Source organism: Rhamphochromis longiceps, linkage group LG18, assembly GCF_057381845.1.
Source record: "Rhamphochromis longiceps isolate RC_006_pf linkage group LG18, R_longiceps_female_GT1.1, whole genome shotgun sequence".
NCBI lineage: Eukaryota > Metazoa > Chordata > Actinopteri > Cichliformes > Cichlidae > Rhamphochromis > Rhamphochromis longiceps.
In genome coordinates, this window is record NC_140574.1 from 18,864,646 (window position 1) to 18,887,895 (window position 23,250).

The window sequence follows — 23,250 nt, forward strand, 5'->3', positions numbered from 1 at the left end:
AACCGATTCTGTGATCTTGGCAACTGCAGGAACTGTGAGCCCAAACAGATCCTCTCCTTTCAGGTAAACAGGAAAGAGCTTCAGAGTGCCTGACTCAGCTCTCTTCTCAGCAACTGGGCCTAGCACCTTATCCCACACTCCTAATGACAAGAGCAGAGACAAGAACAGAAGCTGGTTAAAACTGTTTCATTAGCCACAAAAACACACACTAGTATTTTTTTTTCCTGAGGGCAAACCTTTAGCAGAGGTGTCAGTCAGGACCATGTCTTGGTAGCCTTGTTCGATGACTCTGATGGTAAACTCTGGTATCCCGTCTCTCTCTTCAACTGAACAGATGTAGCGACAGCGGCGATTGCCATGGCGCATGCTCCAGTAAATGCGGCAAGCTTCATAGCCAACTGGAAAGATGGCTGTTGAGGAATGGAAGGACGCCATCTGTAGCGGTGTGAGCTGGCCGATCGCATGCAACACCAGACTGCCTACCCGAAAGGTGTAACCTAACTCGGGCTGCTGCACAGCCGTGGCAATTTGACGCACTTCGTCTCTCTGGACATAAACACGCCGGAACACGGCAAAGCATCGCAGCTCGTGCTCCAGAGCATGTCCCGCTGTTCCCCGGGGCCTGTGGGCATGGCAGAGCATGGTCTTATCCTTGAAGAAGGTGCACTGAGCATGCAGGGCACAGGTGAAATGGTAGACATTGGTGCAGCGCAGGCGGTGGCAGCCGCTGGTGGCTCCGGTCTGCTGACAGTAGGCGCATCGTATAGTTTGACCACGCCGCAGCGCAAGCTCCACGTTGATGAGGGCGCCAGCTTGAGTCTCGTACACCTCAGTCGACCAAAGGGCACAGTTGAGATGAACCCACACATCGAGATCTAGATTGAGCAGCCTGGCAGGACCATCAGTCATTCCATCTCCAAACTGATGGCAGAAACAGCAGCGTCTCTGGTCCTTGAGTGACACTGGAGGGCGCAGGGAGGCTCCAAGCTTCTTCAGGAGCTCATCAATCTTATCCTCATCCGGGAGCTGCGAATTCCCTCTTGGCACCACCACCTGGACAGTCCATTTCCTCCATCGGAGTCCTTTCTGTCTCTTTCCCTGATGCCAGCCGTCGTGGGACCTTGGCCTGGACTTCAGCTTCACTGTCACTTTGAGGGCATCGGATTTTGCGTCAGTCTTGGGTGTCTCACCTGCTGAAGGGAATGGGATGGGAGGTGTAGAGGGGGGTGACTGCTTTGGCTGAAGCTGGGCCAGACAATGGACATCCAGGGAGGACATGTTGTTACTGTACTGGTGCTGAGTTTTAGAAAGGCTCTCTGTTTGCTCAGAGGCTGGGAGGAGGGACACAGACTCCTGGGAAGATGACAAGGGAAAAAAAAGTGCCAAACATAAAAGTCAAATGCTTTTTTAAGACTCAGATTTCTAGGAGATGTGCATGGGTTACAGTGGTACAAACCTTAGATTCTGTGGTTGATCTGGACTGCAGTGGTGGTGATGAACAGTAGAGATGGAAGCAGTTGTGGCTGCAGAAGACCAAGTCGTCTTCAGATTTAAAACGGCCTTCAGATTCCTAACGAGAAGAAAATCAGTCCAAGTTTGAAGAAGCTGAATTAGGAATGAGGTGTAAGTCAACATCTGACTAATGGAAGCCACTCAAGGCAAAGCGATGTTGAAAAATAAATTATGCAATATTTAAATAACCTAAATACTGCTGTTTAACCTACTAACTGATCTGAAATCTATTTAACTCCATTAGGAAAGATTTACATAATCAGAGCACATGTTCAGTGTTATTCCAGTGCCGTGCATATGAATATATTGATAAGTGTGGCCCTTCAGGGTGAAAGGAGTTTTAATACTTCATTTCTCCAACGTAAAAATCTGGTAAGCCAACCAATCACAGCTCATATAATAATCTCAATATTATATGTATACATGACATTGAAATGATCCAAATTTCTGACAGTGGGACTCATTACACAAATCAAAGCTATAGTCATCTCCAAAATGCATAAAGTTAAAACAAAAGCATAATTTCAACATATCAAGCAACATTAGTGCAAATTTGCATTTTGTACAATTTCACAGCCGTAAAAAGGAAAGGAGCTAAAGCTTGAGTTCTCGGATAACTTTACCAAAAATTCACATTTTAACTAGCTCATCGGGGCTTTGGCATGGACACAGTCATCATTATAAAAGGTTATGTGATGCATAAATGAAAGCTTTAACTAACTGCTAAGTTCACAGACTAATGAGTCATGCTTTTGGCTTTTATTGACAGCGGCATGCAGAATAATTTGCAGGAAGGAGCAGATTTACTTAAAGAACAGCAAAGTCTGCACGTATACATCGAACGTTATTTAAAAAAAAAAAAAAAAGATCAACCGAAGGAAGCATCTACTGCAGGACTCATTATTCACAATGAATTACTACCTTAAGAGGTTCAAGCTGTAAAGACAGAACAAGAACAAGTTTGAATCTGAAGACTCTTAGACTCTGTTTCACAAGGTGATAAACTGTGGTACCACAGATGCTGACCTGCAGAGTGTCTAATTAAAAAAAATAAATAAATTACTAAATATAGAAAAGTAATCTTTGTTAAAATATTAAAGCCATGTGTCATCTTTGACTTAATGCTTTTTGGAAATCAGCTCATCTTTTACTTGTGATAGAAATTTTGCTCAGGGGCAAAACTGTCACATGGCACTATATTAAAATATGGTGTACTTTAGTCAACGGCGTTAGATATCAGAGCCTTTTTGTTCATGAGAGCTGCTGACGATCAGAAGCAATTTATTATCTGTGGCCTTGATCTCTGAGTAAGGAATGGAGAAGCACTACATCCTCAGTCCATTCAGGCTTCCTGTAAAGGTTATAATTTCAACTTTTAGCTTTTATTTGACAGGTGGTGTGCACAGTTAATATATACATGACTGTGCAGCCAATGCATCTGGTACCTTCATGTGAACAGGGAGGTCTTTGATGGCTTTCTGCACTCCATTTCCCAGAACCACCACCTTACAGTGGCAGCACCACTGGGGTTTACATCCAGAGCTGCCAGGGATCTTGTGATCAGGTCCTCGAGCTCCAGCATTGCCTGATGTAACAGAAAAGTGATGCAAAATTAGATCAATTTTTAACATCTCTGACAGTAACCTACAGATGATTGAATCTTTAATTGGACTAAACAAACTTTAGCAAACAAAATAAAACAGCCTTTATAGAATTGGACTGTAGGCTACCTTCAGCCTCAGATAAATAATGGTACACTCAAAAAACTGTTAAAAAACAAAAGCGCTCCTATGGATGTTTAAAGGGAAGTGATTAGGTATCAAAAGAGTATTGCTGAATTGTGCTTTTTCACGGGGAGTGATTATATTTAGCTTAAATCAAACATGACATTTCAATTACAGGCTGTATTACTGCACCGGGTGGAATCAGAGATGCTCTTGTTTAATTTAGTTTTATTCCCTACCTGGGCTGTTGGGATGGAAACGGAAATGATGTGCCTGCTGCTGCATCATTCCCTGTGGTCCACTGGTTCTGATCATTTGTCCCGGCCGTCCATGCAGTCCTCCACTGTCTCCTTGTCCATTGAAAAGCATGGGAGGCCGTGGCTCCATGCCATGTGGGCCCACCCTTTGACCGCTGACCATAGATAGGGGCCCCCTGTCTGGGGTGCTGCTGACCTCATAACTGCTGGGGATCTTCACACACAAGAGGTCTGAAATGGCTGCCACCACACCGGTAATGTTCTGAAAAATAAATAAAACAAATAAATAGAAATTTAGAGCAATGCAAGTTGTCCTCTAAATTCGTCCACCATAGTCACCCAAGTGCTCCAAGTAAAAAGGCACTTAAAGCTGTTAAATGTTGACTTCTGTATTACTCCTCTGATTTAATATTAAGAAGTGAATCTCTTAGGAACTAAAATGCCAATATCAGCTGATTTAAAAGTAGTTTACTTTCTCATGTAAAATGAAATCTGCCAATAAACTAGGATAGCTAAGTTAATATGCAGCTTTAAATATCTTGCACGTGCAAGAATTAACAGAACTTGAATAATCCTAAAATAATGTGTGTAGAAAAATTAAGCTATTATTTTAAGAACTCTGTAATTTCTCAGAATTAGACTCTGACTAATAAAAACAAGCATCCTCCTTAAAACAAACCCTTGCAATAATTATCTTTCTCTTACTGTGTGGCCAGATTATGCACATGTCTGATATGATATAGAATGAGAGAACTGGGAAAAGAATTACTGTATTTTTCTGACCATAAGGCGCACTGTCAATGAACGGGTCTGTTTTCATACATAAGGCACACCGGATTATAAGGCGCATTAAGCAAAACAAGCATTAGCATTCACCCTCCAGCTTCACTGTTTATGTTATGCTAACATAGCTGTGTCGCTAGCGATCACGTAGCACATGATTACATACCAGCTATCCCAATTTCAGTAACCCTACAAACGTCACTGCTGTTTAGTTTTCTGTCTTCATTTATGCTGGAAGTGACAGCAGTTTATTTAGAAATAAACTGCTGTCACAAATTACTGTTGATGAAATTGATGAAAGAATTTAGAGTTTTCAGAATTCATACATAAGGCGCACCAGATTATAAGGCGCACTGTCGATTTTTGAGATAATTAAAGGATTTTAAATGTGCCTTATAGTGCCGAAAATACGGAATGTCAGATTTTTGTCTAACCTCAGTAAATGTTAAGTATTGTTACCTCAGCTGCAGCTGGTCTCAGAGTGATAGCAACAGAAACCATCCCTTGTTTGGAATCATTAGACATGGAGCCAAAGGGGGAGCCAAAGAACATCGAAGAAGGCTCAGTCTTGACATCCTGCAGTTTGATCTGGGTCCCTAATGAATTGAAAAAGCAAACCACTCTCAAAAACTGCTGCACTGTTCAAATGTGATCATACAAAGGCATACACAGCCATCTTCCACATACTTTTATGCAAACTGTAAAGGATTCTTATGCATATACATTCTGCACATGCACACTAAAAACATAATGGAAAGCCAGAAAAGGAGCACCATAGTTAAGTGTGTGCAACATCTCATTTGTGGAAGTTGCAAAGCTGGTGTGTTTGTATAAAGTCATCACATTGCTAAATTTTGGCCTTTATGCTGAGAATGCTGACCCCTGCAGATCTGGAAAGATGATCACATTTACATCAAATGGACCCTCGAGGATACACTAATGTGAAAACCATGAATTTACTTTTTAGTGGAGCTTTGTGTATATACTGCATAAAATAAATAACTAAATAAAACAGATATATGCGTTTACCTTTCCCATCAGGTGCAGGAAGCATGGGGAGGACAGGAGACAGGCAAGGGGATGGCGGCTCTTCCTTTACCAGAGACAAGTCTGGGTAACGGCTGATCTCCATGCCAACCACGCTCTCGGGAGATGAAGATGGAACAAAGCTGTCAGGTGTGTCCCTCTCCTTGCAAGGCTCCTGTCCTCGATTACTACAACAAGGAAAATATATAAATAAATGAGCAACTCTGTTAAAACACTGCAGCCCAAATAAATCATGAAGTACTATTTTTTATCCGTTACCTGAGCTCTTCCTGGTTGTTGTGAGGTGGTGTGGGAAGAGAAGCTGGAACATCCACAGTTTTGGGTCCCTGAGCGATGGCCCGAGCTAACAGATCTTCCTCACTCCTAAATGGAACATGCAGCGGCTTTGGGACCAGGCCCTTGGAAACTGCAACAGGAAAACAACGTTAATATGTATGAATGCCTCCTTCCATTTTCTGCTCCCATTTTAAGATTATGGAAACACAATCGGTCAGCCCATCTTGGACCTTTATGAGTGCTTACCCATAGCAGCGGCTTTGCTGGCCAGCTCTTCGGTTGTGGCAAAACCGTTGATCATTTTCTGTCGGTTCACAGGTGGTGGAGTGGGAGGAAGAGATGCCGGCGGGGTCGGTGGATTGCTCAAATTACTCTGCTGTAGAAGCCAAGTGCAATGCAATGTCAGGCACACAGTGCCACAGTGCCACAGACACACTTAACACACACCCACCCTTTGTTTATCTGGTATCCCCTTAGTGAAGCAGTAAGATCTCACCTTGTAGGCCAGCTGGGAATAATAATCAGAAACTCCATCTAGTGAGGCGCTGCCAAAAGTACCAGACAAAAGGTTCTCTCCATTGAGCTGGCCACTGCCGTAGGGAGCAAAATGGGCAAAGTTGACCCCAATCAGAGGCTCCATGAGAGGCAGCAGAGAGAGCTGCTGTGTTAGCAGAGACAAGCAGACCGGTGGAAGGTTAGCAGAGAAGTCAGACCAGATATATTCTTGCACAAACCATCCCAACCACAATCACTGAAATGTCCTCAAGTATTTTAAGTTCAAATGAATCTCACATTCTGCCTTCAGACTACAGCCTTTCAAGCTAACAACACACAGCACCCATCAATTGGAAGAGGAGCAGGTACAACAACAGAACAATATATATGTGTGTATATATATATATATATATATATATATATATATATATATATAAAAACCAACTTACCTGTTTGATTTGGGTCATTACAGAGTCTGGTCCAGTGTGCATCAGTTGCCTTTCATCTCCTTCCTTTTTCCTCTTCTTGTAGCGAGAAACAGGTTTTTCTCCTGCTTTTGGTGCTCTCTTGTTTCTCCCTTTCTTCTTCTGCTCGGGGAGCAGAGGTCCAGGAAAGTCATGGGTGCCATCTGAGTATGCCTGGAGGTGAGACAGAAAAAAACAAAAACAAACAAAACATGAGCAAAAAAAATTTACTTGAGCAGCATAATGACTTCAAGTTAGATGTTTTCAAACACATAACTATGACTCATTCATATTCTGACAGCTATGATTCATTCTAATTTAGCTATGATGACCCTCCCATCTGAATCACTCTGAATCACTCAGCCTGCAAATGACTCACTATGCTGATCACCCCCTCGGCATTCTGTAACTATATGATTAACACAAAAACTGACCCCATTGCTGTCCATGGAGCTTTGCCTCAGTAAGGTTTTGCAGTCAGTGGTTTCCTCCTCCTCTGACCGCAGGCTTTCCTCTGATCTCTGCTGAGACAATCCAGGTGGAGGTGTACTCTTGTTCTTCAGAAGGTGCTTCAATAGTTCATTACCAGCTTCTCCTTTGTTTGGACTCTGCCCAGCAGGGAACGGAGACACGCTCCCTTTGTTACCCTCTTCTTTCACAGAGCTCATTTCTGGGCCAATGGAACCTTCTTTTGGTCCGTGACACTCACTAGCATCAGTCTGCTCCAGCTTTATGTTGCTGAGGATTCTGTCATGTTCCTGAGCTTGTGCCTGGGCCCTCGCTGCTTCTGATGACAGAGCAGATTGTCCAGATTGCCCACCAGAAAGTTGCCGCTCAAGCTCTGAGTGACTGGGGGTGGAAGATCCCAGTAAAGGGGACCTGGACAGGTCCTGATCTCCAAAGAGATGGGGATTTCTGGTTGGAGTAGAGGAAGTGTCTGAGACACATGGTGTGAGAGGGGCTGTAAGGTCTGAGTGGGGAGTGGAAGGTGTCTTGACTGAATCTGCATCATCATCTTTCTTCTTTTTGCGGTTCCTCTTCTTTTTCCCCTTCTCATCTGGGATGATGTTGGAATAAAGCTGAATCAGAGACTGACCTGAGCCTGGAAAGTTGGATGGTAAAGGTGTTGACGAGTCACCCCCAAATGGTGGACCCTCACCTGGCATTGGAAGCATTCCTGGTCCACTGAACTGACGAGGCCTGGGCTGACCGTGAGGAAAGTTTGGTCCTTGCAGAGCAACATTATCAGGCCCCATCTCTGGTGGCATCAAGCCATTGCCCACCATGGCTCTCCTCTCACCCTGTATAAATGTTCCAGCCACTGAGCCCATACCAGGCTGCATACCCTGCTGCTGAGGAAAAATTGGTCCAAGTTGTTGTTGATGTTGCAGAGGAGGCCTTTGTGGCTGCATGAAGTCTTGTGGCAGCTCTGCATTAAAAAATGGCATTTGAGAGAGTGGTGCCATGTTCCCATCTGATCCCATCATCCCTTGCTGCTCCATTTCCATGCGGTGTTTAAGTGCTCTTTGACGTTCGACTTCCTGCATGAGCTGCACCCGCTGTCTCTCCTGCTGCTCCCGGAGCCGTTCCCTCCGCTCGCGCTCCTGGAAGCCTTCACTGAATGGGTTGTTGTCATCAAACTTCACACCACCTGCCTGCATGGGTTTTATGGCACCTGGAGGAGCAGGTGGTGCTTGGGGCTCCAAAGGCATTTGAGAGTGCTGCGGTACATTACCCATTGGCATCTGAAGCGGTTGGGCTGAATTTCCCATAGGTACCTGGGGAGGCATTATATGTGGCATTCCTGGTCCTCCCATGGGCATAGAAGTACCGGGATGCCAGCCAGGTGGTGCGTTGGGCATACGTGGAGGTACATTTGGCTGGCTGGGATGAAGTGGCATCTGCATCATGGGATTTATAGGAGGCTGAACCATTGGTGGGCCACTGGGCACCATGCCAGTGGGGCCTGGCAACGGGTGCATTGCAGGCATCATAGGTGTCATATTGTTTTGCTGCTGTTTTACTCTGTACTCCTCAATCAGTTCAGCATGCTCCTTCTGCTGCTTGCGGATCTGAGACAAAGTAAAAAAATAAAGTTACTTTCTATAAATTCACAAAATAACTTTTAACAATGTTCAAATTTTAACTCAGCAAAGTGCACTTTTAGAGTCAAAGAGGGCTGCAGTGAAGACATAAGACTGTATGTTTTGGTGAAGAAAAAGCAAATGCCTTTGGTTTGTGTCCTATACCCATAGAGAGTTTGAGTAAAGGCAACTAATATTTCACTCTAATTATGCCTGCTAAAATATAATATACAGTTAGAGATTATACCTTGCAATAGAAAACATCATATTCTTCAAAAATTAAGTGAAGGTAGTGAACATCAAAAAAAAAAAAAAAAAGGCAACAACTGTGTTTCTCTTAGATCACACATGTGTGGGTGTTTCTCTTTCAGAACACTGAACACTTCAAGTTTTTCCAACCTTACTCAGTTAGATCTTATTAAAGCTTTACCCTGTGTTTTGCTCTAATATTTGGACAAACAGTTTGGATGCAGGAAATACTTTTAGTATTCAAACTTCGGTCACAGGATAAAAGAAAGGACAGTGCTCATGCCAGTCTCTGTGAGAAGTGGGGGTTTGAGAGAATTCAGTACTAGAGCTTGACAGGCCAAGCATTTACCTGCTCCAGTTGTTTTTGCACTACACCCTGCTGCTCTGTGACATGTTTGAGCTGCTCAGCATCCTCCTCAGGGAACTCTCTCCCTGCCTTCTTAGCTGTTCTCTGCTTGGCAGACAGGGCTTTCTTCGACTTCCTGTGAGCGCCGATCTTCTCTTCCAGAAACTTCTGCTGCATTTGAAGTAGTTGCTGAGTCTCCTGGAGCCACTCTTCATACTGAGCCCTCTGAGCATTGTCTGAAAGAAGGTGGTAAAAAAAGCTCTTTTCTTAGCAATCTTGAAAACATAAAAAAACAATCATCTTAATATTTCTAGCCTGAAAAGACTATAAAACCCAAAACAGTGAGGCCGCAGGGATTCTGGAAAACTTACTGACAAATCCAGGTCCGAAATTTGGCGGACTTGGTCTTGTTACTTGTGTCAATTTTCCATCCTGAGATAAAAAAAATATATATTAAAAAGAAGGTTATAACAGATAAGAGCATTATAAAGTTTAGCCCCACCCCAACCCCCCAAAACCAAGAAAAAAACCCATTCATGTTACCTGTCCAACAACTTGTGGAGGAAGTGGTGCACTTTCAGGACAAGGTGGTGCTGGACCAGGTGGAAATCTGTGACACACAGAAGTCATTCCAATCAATTATGTATACTCCCCATATAACCATCTTATTTTCTACTCACTATAGAAAATGCATTCTTGTGGAATTCTTACCTGTTCATGACCATGGGAGGCATTCCCATGTTGTTCTGAACCATGACTTTGTTGATGCCTTTAAGAGCAACCATCTTGGCTTTCATGATGGGGTCAGTGATGGCATCAAAATCTGCAGATTAAAATAATGACTGTCAGAAATAAACACTGCAAAAAACACGAAGAAAAAAACAACAACAAAACACAACAAAACAAATAAAATAATGATTTAAAAAAACCCAAAAAAAACAAAATAGCACTTAACTTAAAGTGACACCTAAGCGGTGCTATAAATTCATTTACCAATGTTGGGGAAGAAGTCGCTGCTTGAGCGCTGTCGTATCATTGCTTGCATCTGCCTCTGCTGCTGTTGCTCCTGCCTCTCCTGGTCCAGGAGGTCCTGCAATAGGAGTGGTTGCTCCTCAAGCAGAAGTGGCCGATGTTGTTGGGAATTCTGGCCCATTGCCTGGTTTAACACTGCCTGCTGGGCCTGGGTGAGACCGCTCTGGTCCACTCCAGATGTTAGTCCAACCTGATGGTCTGGCCCAAAGCCACTCAGGGGAACCTCTCCTGCAGTGACTGTGTCAGGTATTGTTTGACTCATTGTAAGTCCAGAGGTATGTTGAGCATCAGCGACTTGGTTCTGCTGGGCTATGAGGTCACCTCCTTGATTGACAGACTCAACAATTGGGTTTAATGATTGCTCTTCAGGCTGCTGCTTAATGAGTAAACTAGACAGGACTGGGGTGGAGTCAGAAAGCACTCCTTTCTTATCGGAGATTAAGGTATTTCCAGCAGTTTGCTGGTCTACTACATCAGGTGGTTGTTGACAATCTTTGACCTCAGCTTTAATTTCTTGCCCAGGAGCCAGAGCAGCTGAGTCCTTATTTAAAGGGACCTCCAGCTTGACTTCAACTGCAGACTGCTCACCCATAGTCTCTGACTTTGCCAGTACAGATGCTGAACTGGAAGAAGCCTCGGTTACGGTGCTTGCGCTTTTGTTGATATCTGTGGCATCAGTATTGTCATCCATAGGATCACTGAGATCCAGCTCCTCACTAAACATGTCTTTCTTGATATCATCTAGATCAGGGTCTGTGTAAGCAATGATGTCAAATTTCCCAGATGTCAGGAAGTCATCAAGGTGTAGGTCATTGGTCTCTAAATCAAGGTCTTTGCCATCTTCAGGATCCAGATTTAAGTTTTCCAAGTCAGCATCTACTAGATCTTTTACCTCCACGTCCTCTAGATCTTTGACTGCAGATTCTTCTGTATCTAGTTTCTCCTCCACAGTTTCTCTGCTCGTCACCGAGACAGTCTCACTCTGTCCAGCAGGGGGTGCAGACAGGATCATGGAAGCTGACATATTTGGAGTCTCATTTGAGGCAGGCTGGCTCATGGACCTCATCAGAGGAGACTGTTTGAGTGTGCTTCCTGGAATCTGGGTTTGCTGATGAAGATTGTCCATACTGGCAGAGAGGTGTAAATGGCCAATTTGGTTAGCCATAGGGTCCATCATTCTGGGGCCCTGATTTAAGGGGAACCTAGAATCGGGTGCTCCTGGAAAACCTGCAGGCCTTTGGTTCTGGAAGTTGGGATCCAAATTGCTTCCTTGCATGTTGGCAGGAGGGAATGGCATGCGTGGTCTGTTTTCTGCTGCTCTGTGCCGCAGTTCAATAAAAGGCTGCCCCATTATGTTGTGCTGCTGCATTGCCATACCACGAGGAGGGAAGTGCTGGGGCATCCCCATAGGGTTTGCTCCCATGTTTTTTGCCATTTCAGCAGACATAGACCGTCTCATTTGAGGAGGGACATCTTGCATTGGGTGTTGCCCCCTTGGAAAGAAGTCTTGAGACCGATGAGGTCCTAGAGCTCCAGGTGGAAAAGCAAACCTGTGGGGGAGGGATAAGAAAAAAAAACTTATAAAGACATAAAGGGAAGACTTAAATTTGGAAACACAAAAAGTAATTAAAAGAATAACAAAACAAACCTTGGTCCCTGATGTCTCAAATCTCCAGGATGTGGGCCGCGGGGCATTTGACCTTCATTAGGAAAGGCTACACGCTGATCCCCTGGAAAATGTCCAGGAAACCTCATCGGCCCTCTAATAGGTCCTTGTCCAGGATAAGGCGGAGGAGGCCGGGTGAATATTTCCCCTGGTTGAGCAGGACCCTCTTGGGGCCATGGCCGTGGCGTTCCTGGGGTTATAGTGCCAGCAGGCTCCTGAGGGCCCCTCTCCTGTCGGGTGGCACTCCTCTGTTGCTGCTGTTTGATGATCAGTTCTCTAATTCGTTGTCGCTGTAAGTTTGAAAGATTTAAATTTTTAAAATCATTTTTAGCTTTTCAAAGAATTGATTTGGGGTTTTTTGGGGTTTTTTTGTTTTTTTTTTTTAGATAGCTGCTGCACAACATTATTTTATTTGAGATTTCTTTTAGTTTTCTGTATGTCCATATTTTGTCTGGAACAGTTGTGTTGAAGATAAAGTTTATAAATAGTCCTCTATTTTCAAGAGGACACTGTAAAGTATAAACAAACACATGCTATGATATGTAAATGATTTCATTTGTATTTTTTTTAAACTGAAAATGTTCAAAGAAATCATTGACCCTGCCCCAATATACTCATGAATTTAAGAGAAGCAACAATGTAGTTATAAAAATAATCTCATAATTCTTTAAAAATACATGGAAACATCTCACAGGAAACTTAATCTGTAACATGATTGGTATACAAGAAGAATCCCATAATACTTAGAAGTATAGATAGGGAGGGGTTTAAGAAGAGACTGAAATGTGCATTACACACTTTTTAAAAAAAGATTACATTTTAGTTTCAAAATGTGATACTTTGTCTTTATAGTATTTTTACTTGATTTGGTTTTTAATTTTGTTTTTCCTTTTACATTTTACACAGCATCATAAAATGTTTTAAACTACAGGATTGTAGAATAAAATTTGAAGTATCTGTCTGATACTCTCACAATTTCTGAATATTGTAAATGTAGTGATATGTGTAGTTTTCTTGTTGTTCTTACCAATTTGGTACTGGCTATTAATAATATTATTAGACAGTTAACATTAATATTTAAAACTATAAGATTCAGAATACAACACAAACAGTGTTCACGTACCTGTCTGAGTCTTTCATCGCACTCAGCAAGAGCAACAGTTTGAGCCTCTGCTGCTGAAACAGGAATTTGTGGATTGTTGGACAGTTGGACCGGGTCCTGAAGGCCAGCTCCATTGTTACCCACAACTGACTGATCTTTCATTTCCATTTTTTCTGACTGTGGACGAGGGGTCATGGGTGCTTGTTCAAATGGATCATGGACAGGTGTCTGACTCGGTCTTCTTGAGGGTGACTGAATAAATCCATCGTCTGAAACACTGGGGTGTTTTGGTGTTTGTAAGTCTGGGTGAGGGAAGGGCTCTTGAAGTCTACCTTGGGTTGGGGAGAAAGGATCCTGGCTTCCCATTGGTCCTTGTCTTGGCCCTTGTCTGGTAAGCCCATCAGGACCAGGCCTCGGGGTGCCTGGAGGATGGCTGTAAGGATCATTCAGCATTGGTCTTGGGACTCCAGGCTGGGGAAACATGTCACTACTCCCTGGCCTTGGTGTCCCGGGTGTACTGGTAAATGGCTCCATTGACCCCCTCATGCTGCCTGGTGACTTAGAAAACCTTTCCCCCACTGATGGCCGAGGAGTACCTGGTGGCTGAGCATAAGGGTCCATTGAGTGCGAAGGGGACATCCTCTGTCCAGGGTGAGACTGATGAGAAAACTGGTTCATTCCACTAGGACGAGGTGTAGCTGGAGCCTGCGAGTAGGGATCTGAGGATGGGCTGGGGGTGTTTGGTGGTTGACCATAGTTGTCATGGGGACGTGGGGTGCCAGGTGGTCGAGCATAGGGCTCAAAAAACGGTCGAGGTTGAGCACCTGCTTCATTGATGGATCGGTGGTTAGCTACAGGCTGAGAGAAAGGGTCAGCAGCTTGCTTGCTAGGACCAGAAGGCTGGGCAAAAGGGTCATATGTGAAGTGGTCAGGTCTTGGAGTGGAAGGTGCATGTGCATAAGGATTTCTTGATATTTGAGTAATTGGTCCTGGCTGAGCAAAGGAGTGCCCCTGTGGGTGATGCTGGCCCATCCTGGGAGGACTGGTAAAGTTGTCATTCGCTGACGGTCTTGGGGTGTGTGGAGGCTGGGCATAGGGGTCAGTTTGCTGATTCTGGGAGAATCTGTCAGTAGGATGTGGGCCTGGTCGGTTGAAGTGATCCTGAGCCTGAGGAGGGGGCATAGGTGTTTTAAATAGAGGGACAGAGCCAGACTCATTGCTTCCAGGTATCGGCGTGAGTAAAGGTCTTGAATAAGGGTCAGACAATATCATCCTGTTCTGGGTCATGCGCTGATAGGCATCATTTCTTATCATTGGCCTTGAGTATGGGTCTCTGCCAGGAGAACCCATTGGAGGCCTTCCTTGAGCAGCTTGACTGCCTCTGGGGGGACCCATGGGCTTCAGAAAAGGGTCAACTTCACCAGTGGGTCTTGGGGTGTCAGGAGGTTTGGCGTAAGGATCACTGGTCATTGATGTGGGAGAACCAAAAGATTCATGAGCAGGAGAGGGCCTCCCTCTGTCCTGCTGCTCCATCAAGGAGGTGGGTGATTTACCAGATTCCATGGGCATTCTTCGACACGCATTTGGTCCGAGAGTTGGAGGTCTTGGGGTCCCAACCATCTTGGCATATGGATCCCATGGAGATGATGGTCTGGAACCAGAGGAACCTGGTGAGAAAACTTGTGGAGACTGAGGTTGGGAGGAAGGCCCAGAGGGAGGGGGAGGAGGGGGTCGCAAGAACACATCCTCTGAAGGACCTGAAGTGGGTGTCCCTGATAGCGTCCTGGAAAAGCTCTCTTTTGGGTTGACCTGCTGCATAGGGGACATGCTGCCATTACTGGGCTGGGAGGCTGGGCTTTGGTTACCACTGTTGTTGGCATCTCCCTCTGACTGACTAGTTTGCTGTTGTTGCTGTTGCTGTTGTTGTTGTTGTTGAAGCTGTTCATTCTTTACTTGCTCCAGTTTCTGAGTGGCTTCAATTTTGGCTTGCTGTTTGCTTTTCTGCCTCATTTGCTGTTGGAAGGACAGAGTGAAAAGCTGCATTAGATGACAAAAGGGGTGCATAAATTATCAGTCTCATGCCAAAAAAGAGCTGGACCTACTAGCCACCAATGTCATCAGGGTTAATGTGGAGGATAGTGTAGTTCTTTAGGGGGTGTTTTACTAAACCACCACTTCTTAGCTGTCTTAATATAAAGTGGACCTGCCGCTGCATTCGACTGACTGACTTCATTGCATACACTCTTACCTGTCTAAACTTCCACTCTTGTTCATGCTCTGACTCTTTTGGTTTCAAAGGGTCTTTAAACAGGAGATCTGTGTCTAGTGGTATGTTGGGATCAAACACCTCAGGGGGCTGTTGCTGTGGATGGTGCCTCTTCACGGTCTCATTCGACATCTGGACTTTGTTGATGCGCAGGGCTGCTCGGTTATCTCTTGCCTTTTGCTAAACAGCAAATCAATCACAATTGAAAAACAAAACAAAAACAGATTAGAGAGATTTGATAAATACAAGCTTATAGAAAAAAATAAAGGTTATCCATGTAGCCCCCAATTCTCTGTAATGTCTACTTACACTATTACAAACATTAGTACGCAATACTGAATTATAATTATTTCATAGCAGTAAAAATAATATTTTTATGATATGCAGGCATTTGTTTTGGATGGGATTGCCATGCTTAATCCTTTGGCTGCATAGCCTTTACATATTGTACATGGAGCAGGATGAAGGTCAACTTCTTATTGTTAAATTAGGTATCTCAATAGTTCATAACCAAGATGATGTATCACAATAGCGGTTTTAAAACAAGATTGCAAATAAAAAATACTGGCAGCCGCCTGTGCTATCCTCTCAGCCTCCTAACAGATGCACCTATGGCATAAATGTGAAAAGCCTACATGATTTTCAGAAAAGTTGACCTTTGACCGTGAGGTTGAGGTCACTGAGATTCAAACTCAATTTTTAGTAGATGCATCTATGTATCAACTTGAAAATCCTGCGTTGCTCCATTCTCGAGTTAGCATATTCAACACTCTCAACAACATCCCATCAGCCTTTTACAGATAAGTGTTAACCCCAAAACTAAACTCGCCAAGCAGAGACTGGGTCTTTAAAAGGGGCCTCTACCAGGTAAAATGGCTTCCAGTAAACTTAATTACAGAGGCAATAGGGAGCTTTAATTCTGAGCAAGACTTCCGCTGTTAATTAGTTCATCAGAGAATGACTGCGTTTCAAACTGGTTTGGCAAAAGGCAACTGGCCAGATACACGAGTGTGCCTTTTGCATACTAGGTAAGTCTGTGCAGCTACTTTGGTGTCCTGCATTGTACAGTCTTTGATTTAATTGAAACTAAATGGGATAATTGAATCATTGATCTTACCACATATGGGGCCCTGTCTTGTGAACTAGCTTTCCTCCAAAGTTTTGCAATTTGCTTCACTCTTGTAGACCAGTCTAGGAAGAATAATGGAGAAAGTTGTCAAGTCAGCAGCTCTCAAAGTGCATACAAGGTATGGTTTGTACTGTATGACGTAATGCAGTCAGTATAAAAACAATAACCAGAAATGAGCAGAAATAACAGGAATGACAATGTAAACTGGACCATAAAAAACACAAACAGGAGAGAAAATGCCTTCAAGCTTTAGAGCTATATACCAACCTGGGTATTCTTCTTTAAGGTTGGGGAAATTGATATTAGTATATAGCACAGGAGCAACGGTGGCTAGTTCTCCAAGTGTCTCCTCCTTTTCCCACTTGAGTGTACTCCTTTGGGCATTTGACATGGCTTCAGTGTCCCCCTCGGGCAAAGAACCAGGGGGTGTAGGGCCAGGGCCATGGGTAGGGGTGGGCCATGGACCAACTGCCTCTCTAGGCATCTGATTAAACTTTCTTTCCCTGTAACACAAAGAACAGAAGCTCCAAAGTTATACTTTGCTGATTTTGCTGAGTAAAGAAAAAAAAATGCATTAACAGTTGAAAGGGAAGCATGACTTTACCTCGGATTGTCAGTGAAAGGCATACGGTTGAGGGGAGAGAAATTTTCTGGGATGCAGGGCCCTGCTCCATGATTTGTAGGGAAGCGTTGGTTTGGTCCCATCATACCATTAATCATTGGCATTCTTGGAAACATGGGATTCCCTGAACACAAGATTTGCGAGGTGAAGTAGATGGAGATTTTAAAAACATTTTGTAATATTTTTATTTGATCAGGGCAAAATGACTAATGATGTACCTGCATTGGGGTGAGGCATGCTAGTGCCAGGTGTGGCAGGGAGGGGCCCTGGACCCTGGGGGTGAGGCACCTGTGGTGGTGGTTGGCTCGTGCTGGGGCTCAGGACTGCTGTGAAGAGATCCTCCACATCCTTTCCTTCCAGCTCTGAAAAAGTGACAGCTCAGTGTAAGCGTACATGTGTATGAAATGTAGTAGCATACAATGTCAGAGAACATCCCATTACTGCTTTTAAAGGAACCAGAACATTCATTACACTAATCTTTATAACATTATATTGGTGAAATTGGTTACAACACTTCATCATGAGTTTAGAGGTCAGTTATGCTGGGTGGGAAATAACTGGACCAAACTTAAGTTTTCACAAGAAAGATAAAAATTACAAACCTGGAATTTTGTAAAGTTTGCTGAGAATTGACTCTGAAAAACAAAGAATCAACAAAAACAGATTATTATTCATTTTGAAGTTCCAAAGCAAAGGGCCTTAAAGTTGCAAAACAAATTTCTACTAAAAGCCAGAAGAAGAAGATGGGCTTAATGCACAGAAACTTTCCACAGAACTAACTTTGATCCACTGTTCTCTACATTCCCAATGTACTAAAATGCCCGATAAATATTGGATAAATAGTTAGCTGACGGTTACAACAACGTTTCAGCTGTTTTACTTCACTTTTGTTGGAAACTGTGCGACCCAAAATCAAGAACAAAATGCTCCCATTGGAGCGCTTCATTTCAAGTTCACACAGGATGTCTTGTTTTCCTAAATCCCTAACAATGCCTGGACTTCGTCATCGCTGCCTGTATCACAGAATTTCTTGCGTGTTGTTAAATTAAATCACAATGAACTAAAACCAAAAGCAACAACCAACAATGGTTCTTAATCCCTGTGGGAAGTTCCTGTGTTAGAACTGTGGCTAAACATGGCGCCTGGTCTCCCACACTGACCATCAGTAACCATTTTGTCCAGCTCTGGGCTGAGAATGCCGTCCAGGGGTTCCTCTGAGAGGGTTCGAGGTGTTCTCCGGCCTGCCTGAGACTGGGGCGCCACTGGGGAACTGTCTGCCAGGGGCCCAATGTCCAGACCAGCTGTGGAAACACACAGTCAATGCAAAAACAAATCATAACACAGACACATGTGCACACATACACAGCAACCAACAAAATACTGAGCAAGAACGAGATCAGAAATATAGAACTGAAGTGTCATAACAGCCTGTGGAACACAACCAAGACCAAAGACTATACAATTACAGCTCCTTGGGGTTCCTGTATTGTTTTAAAGGAATGTTTTAGGATATGTGAAAGTTCAGACAGGTCAGACTAAATCTGATTAAAGGTACACAAAGTCTGAAGGAAAATGCTGTTCTAACCCCTACATTAGCCTTCCATTTAAGACCTTTCTTTTTAAAAGAAAGCCATGGAGCTTCTTTTGAAACATTTCTTTCAATTTGAATTACATAAGAATTTATCAAAGCACGACTACCAACATAACACACTCCTCTCCAACTAATGTCTGACACTTTAAAGTATTTAAATAATTTCTTCAACACAAAACTAAATACCAATACAAGGATAGTTGCAAACATTGGTTGGCAACAGCAGTACAAAAACGAAATTATATAAGCCCTTAGAATATTTCAGATAAATAAAGTATTTCTTTTTCTTCTTCCAAAGAATGAAGGACATGAACTGCAGATGCTTTTTGCCATAAAGCCACAGGAATGAGAACTGAGGATTTCACCGTCTTCAGGAATTAGAAGGACATTTGCCAAGGCCTCTTGTTCTAAACTGCTCATTTCTTGAATACTAGGATGTCCTTGCCAATTTGTTTCTCTGCTATCTTGGAGACATTTTCGATTAGGCAGATAAGAACTTGCGTTAGGGTATAGGAGGTTCACAAACAAAGACCCACACACCATAGGCGCTTGAGTGAATACCGTGCACGGTGTTAGGTAAGCACTAAGAAGTTAATGAGTGTTAAAACAATCTGAAATGGTTGAGAAAAGGTTGGTGTGAAGCAGCTTGTATACATGCACACTTAAATAGAGACACGGAGACACTGTAAAAGGGGGAGAATGCACTAAAGCAAGGGATTAGTAGGCCAGAGCACCCTTACCAAAAGGAGGAGGTGAGCTGTCAACCTGGAAGGGGCAAAAATCAAGACCTACAAGAACCCAAAACCAGATCAAATGAGTGGGTGGAAAAAAAAAATAGTGAAGACAGCATAAGCACAACACACTTTAGATGATGCAAACAAAAAAGAAAACAAAAAAGGTGAACAAACAAAAAAATATTGTGATATTAAAAAATTATTAACGTAGTGAAAGCAAAAGATTGTTTCTATTTGGGGAAATTTCTAATTGAGGAGTGAAACTATTTTATATACCCACGGCTAGGTGACTATTAATAAAATCTTGCCACTGTGACTGCCTGTGAGATACATAACGCACCAGAGTCATTGCTTGGCTTTCCGAGCATTCCCAAGATGTCTGCATCAGTGTTCAGAACATCAGATAGATCAACTAATGGTTCCTCAGACGTCTCTGTAGATGCGGGGGGAAAAAGGAACAAAAGAACAAAAAAAGGAAGAAAACCAAACTGTCACAAATCATAATTGATGATGATGAACGGACATGAATGAGAGTTGGAACCATCTGTTTGGATGCCTCATGTAGAATTTGCTGTTAAAAATAAACATTAAAAAATGTCACAAATAAAATAAAAAAAAACTCCAAATGTACCATATCAGATGTATCTTTCCAAAGAATGTATACTAAAGAATAAGTTTAATTATATGAACTGTAAGGTTTTCTGTCTCATGGATTTCGTCAGTGAAGGCCTTGACTGATGTGAGTCATTCGACTTCTAGCTTTTTGTCTCGTAATATAGTCTCTTCTAATAATTTTCTATTTTCTTCCTTAAAAAGTTGAAGTAAAAGTGTAATAAATAAATAAATCACCATTTTTTAAAGTCACAGTTGTCAAGGTTCCAGTGTTTTATTTTACTGAACTGTTAAAACTGCTGAGTTTCTTTCTTTTAAATGAGGCACACCAGATTCTGAATGGCAAAAAAAATCTGCAACCCTCTCGGGAATCCAGTATTCATTACTGTCACTTCCCAAGTCATCACGATGCCTTTAAACACAATGACAGCCTATTAAGCAAACTAACCCTAGTTTATGACAAATTTGTCAAATCAAACAGTAATTTTGTAATAAAAATCAAATATTTCTCTCTAAGAGCCAGGTAATTACTAATTGTGAAGAACTTCATAGACGCATGTTTTGTTCGATTCGTGCCAACATAAGAAGCTACCAAATGTCCAGATATGTGGACAGAGTGTATCAAGTTTGGGTATTTAAATAGGCTGGAACAAGACTGAAAATTGAATCAGCAATCATACCACATCCCTGTTCACCTGTCAGTGAAATGGTGGGATTGTTTGATTTCAAACACAATCTAAGTCTACTTCTGCTACAGTCATCAGTCTTGGACACATCTATTTGACTGGAGTGCAGGGAGCGGCTAACAATGTAAAGCTATGGCGCAAGTTACAAACTATCTGCACTGCGCTTTAAATAATAAATTAAACTACTGTTAGAATACTGGCAAGCTTCTAATCTTTAATTTTATGGCAGTTTTTTGCTAAAAACCTTTTCTATCTGGACTCAGTCCTGACAACACATTGCTATTATTCAGGATATTACACTTCTGTTTCTGGCTGTGCCATCCTTGAGGTCAGTATAAAGGGCATTTAAAATTTTTTGAAAAATTTAGAGAAAGATCAAGAGAGCAAGACACACACAGTGAGTGTAGCAAGACAGAGCGAGCTTGCAAAGAGAACAGAAACTGAAAGTTCGCTGTATTTACTTCGCTTTTGGAATTTAAGTATTCTTTAATTAGTTTAGCTTTAGTTGGAGCAGCAGTCGAGGGTCTGAATGCTAATTATCAGAGATTAACCTCCAACATTTTGGTCATGTATGAATGGGGAATATGCAATTTGAACATGTGTTCAGTAAACATGTTTCAAACCCATTCAGTTCTGCATGAAGCGGTTAATACTCTCATTGGGGACAAGTAAGTACAAGGGAGACAAAATTCATTAAAACTTCATGCAACATGGACTATATGCTGTTTTACCCTTTGCCAAACACCTGCATTGTTTCTTTAAAAGCACTGGCCAAGTTCAGAGCATGCTCTGTCTTTGGTCATATCAAATATTCAGTGCAGTACGATGCTTTGAATCAGTGAATATTACATCTCTTGCTGCGGAGAACCAAAGTAATGTATATACATACGTGCTGCTGCTGGTCTGGGGGGAATGGATGTTGTTGATGCGCTAAGCAGAGGGTCTGATGAGGGATCCAGAAAACTGCTAGTGGGATGCTTCCTCTCCACTTGGCTTTGTCCGTCTTCTAGTAATCCTGATTCGACCCCCTGTTGCCTGCTCTGCTTGCTTTTGTCTAGCAGGTCCTTTCCAAAGAAAGCCTCCTGAACATGAAAACACAGGACACCAGCCAGTGTCACCTAATTTTTCTTGACATCATTCTTAGAAAACCATCCGCATCCATTTAAACCCCATGTGAACTTAAGTGAAACAGAAAAGCTTAGAAACTAACAGCGAGGTTACTCTTGGCCTCACCTTATCGGGCCAACCTCCCCCAACCACTTACACCCATAAGTCATCTGCTGTCCTGCTGCACTGAGAAACTAAAAGCCCAACCTGGTGCTGTCTTAATAACTAATGAAATAAGCTTCACTGTGTTAGACCTTTAGGTTAGACTCAATATCCCCCGTCACCCCTGTACCATGGTGGGATAAAGAGCAGCACTGACAGCTGCCGGTGGCTTAATGCATCACATATCCATGTTTTAGCCAACACAAGGTGACAGACGGATACTAACTGGGGACACAGAGCCTTGGAGTTACATCCATGTTAAGCTATTGTGTGTCAATTCACAACTAAAATAGGGGCCAATTAAAGGGTATGATCAAAAACATCTATCCTCTAATATGAGTATCTTTGGGCTTTTCCCCTTTAAATAAAAATAATAAAAAAGGCTCACAGAAGGAGCACTAAGCACAATAGTTCTGTGATCAGACAATCTGCACAGGAGAGGAACGTTTGCACAATAATATATATATATATATATATATATATATATATATATATATATATATATATATATATATATATATATATATATATATTTTTTTTTTTTTTTTTTTTTTTTTTTTTTTTTATAGGGGTGCAACGATATTCGTATCGATATTGAACCGTTCGATATTGAACCGTGCAACGATATTCGTATCGATATTGAACCGTTCGATACAGTGCTTTCGGTTCGGTACGCATATGTATCGAACAATACAAAATTTGTAATTTATTTTTATCAACTTTCCTTCTGAGATGCTGTCTGTGTTGAGCGCTCAGTGAATCTGCGTTCGACTACTCCGCCTAGGCTGCACTGTCGAGCGCAGATCCACTGAGCGCTCAACACAGACAGCATCGTCAGAAGGAAGAGCGCAGGGCAAGCTAGCGAGACAGAAGTTAAGCTCTCCTTGCAACATGGCAAATTGAACCTCCCCCACCCTCATTCAGATCTGGTGTTTGGAATTATTTTGGTTTTCATGTGATGTATGACCCTGAAGGTAAGCGCGTCATGGACTAAAGTAAAACAGTATGTTGGATGTGCCACGCAATGCTCAATTACATGGGTGGGAACTAGTGTGTTAGCGCAGTTAGCTCGTTAACGTCGGCCGTCTAGCCCCATGCACGGGGCGATCAGGGGTAGCTCGTTAACGGAGATTTGCCGTGTTGTGGCGTTAAGGTCATTTCAACGAGATTAACCTGAAAGCACTAGTGGGAACACAACGAATATGACTGCACATTTACGCCGACATCATCCTAGTGCAAAGAAAAGTGGAAGCAGACAAAAACAACAAGCACACGCTTCAAACTTTACCCGAGTCATTTAGACA

The 23,250-nt window shown here is 42.8% G+C and overlaps 1 protein-coding gene across 8 annotated transcripts in view; it reads right to left on the reverse strand.

Moving 5' to 3' along the window:
• The window catches only part of kmt2cb (lysine (K)-specific methyltransferase 2Cb), a 97,120-nt gene that overhangs the window by 7,290 nt on the left and 66,580 nt on the right, over positions 1-23,250 (reverse strand). For 3 of the 8 annotated variants that reach the window (XM_085388543.1, XM_085388541.1, XM_085388536.1), the window contains 29 exons: positions 21,567-21,759; positions 19,720-19,812; positions 19,386-19,433; positions 18,215-18,355; positions 17,657-17,689; positions 17,273-17,416; positions 17,037-17,178; positions 16,700-16,935; positions 16,421-16,494; positions 15,286-15,483; positions 13,059-15,050; positions 11,918-12,225; positions 10,231-11,819; positions 9,949-10,060; positions 9,781-9,847; positions 9,609-9,669; positions 9,241-9,473; positions 6,993-8,630; positions 6,544-6,732; positions 6,096-6,260; positions 5,846-5,975; positions 5,582-5,729; positions 5,306-5,490; positions 4,736-4,872; positions 3,476-3,755; positions 2,958-3,097; positions 1,457-1,570; positions 237-1,353; positions 4-140 (listed from right to left, as the gene is read on the reverse strand). In XM_085388543.1, coding sequence (XP_085244669.1) covers positions 4-140; positions 237-1,353; positions 1,457-1,570; positions 2,958-3,097; positions 3,476-3,755; positions 4,736-4,872; positions 5,306-5,490; positions 5,582-5,729; positions 5,846-5,975; positions 6,096-6,260; positions 6,544-6,732; positions 6,993-8,630; positions 9,241-9,473; positions 9,609-9,669; positions 9,781-9,847; positions 9,949-10,060; positions 10,231-11,819; positions 11,918-12,225; positions 13,059-15,050; positions 15,286-15,483; positions 16,421-16,494; positions 16,700-16,935; positions 17,037-17,178; positions 17,273-17,416; positions 17,657-17,689; positions 18,215-18,355; positions 19,386-19,433; positions 19,720-19,812; positions 21,567-21,759 — 10,044 coding nt within the window. The remainder of the gene's footprint in view (positions 1-3; positions 141-236; positions 1,354-1,456; positions 1,571-2,957; positions 3,098-3,475; positions 3,756-4,735; positions 4,873-5,305; positions 5,491-5,581; positions 5,730-5,845; positions 5,976-6,095; positions 6,261-6,543; positions 6,733-6,992; positions 8,631-9,240; positions 9,474-9,608; positions 9,670-9,780; positions 9,848-9,948; positions 10,061-10,230; positions 11,820-11,917; positions 12,226-13,058; positions 15,051-15,285; positions 15,484-16,420; positions 16,495-16,699; positions 16,936-17,036; positions 17,179-17,272; positions 17,417-17,656; positions 17,690-18,214; positions 18,356-19,385; positions 19,434-19,719; positions 19,813-21,566; positions 21,760-23,250) is intronic. The other 5 variants (XM_085388537.1, XM_085388540.1, XM_085388539.1 and 2 more) reach the window with 5 other exon arrangements.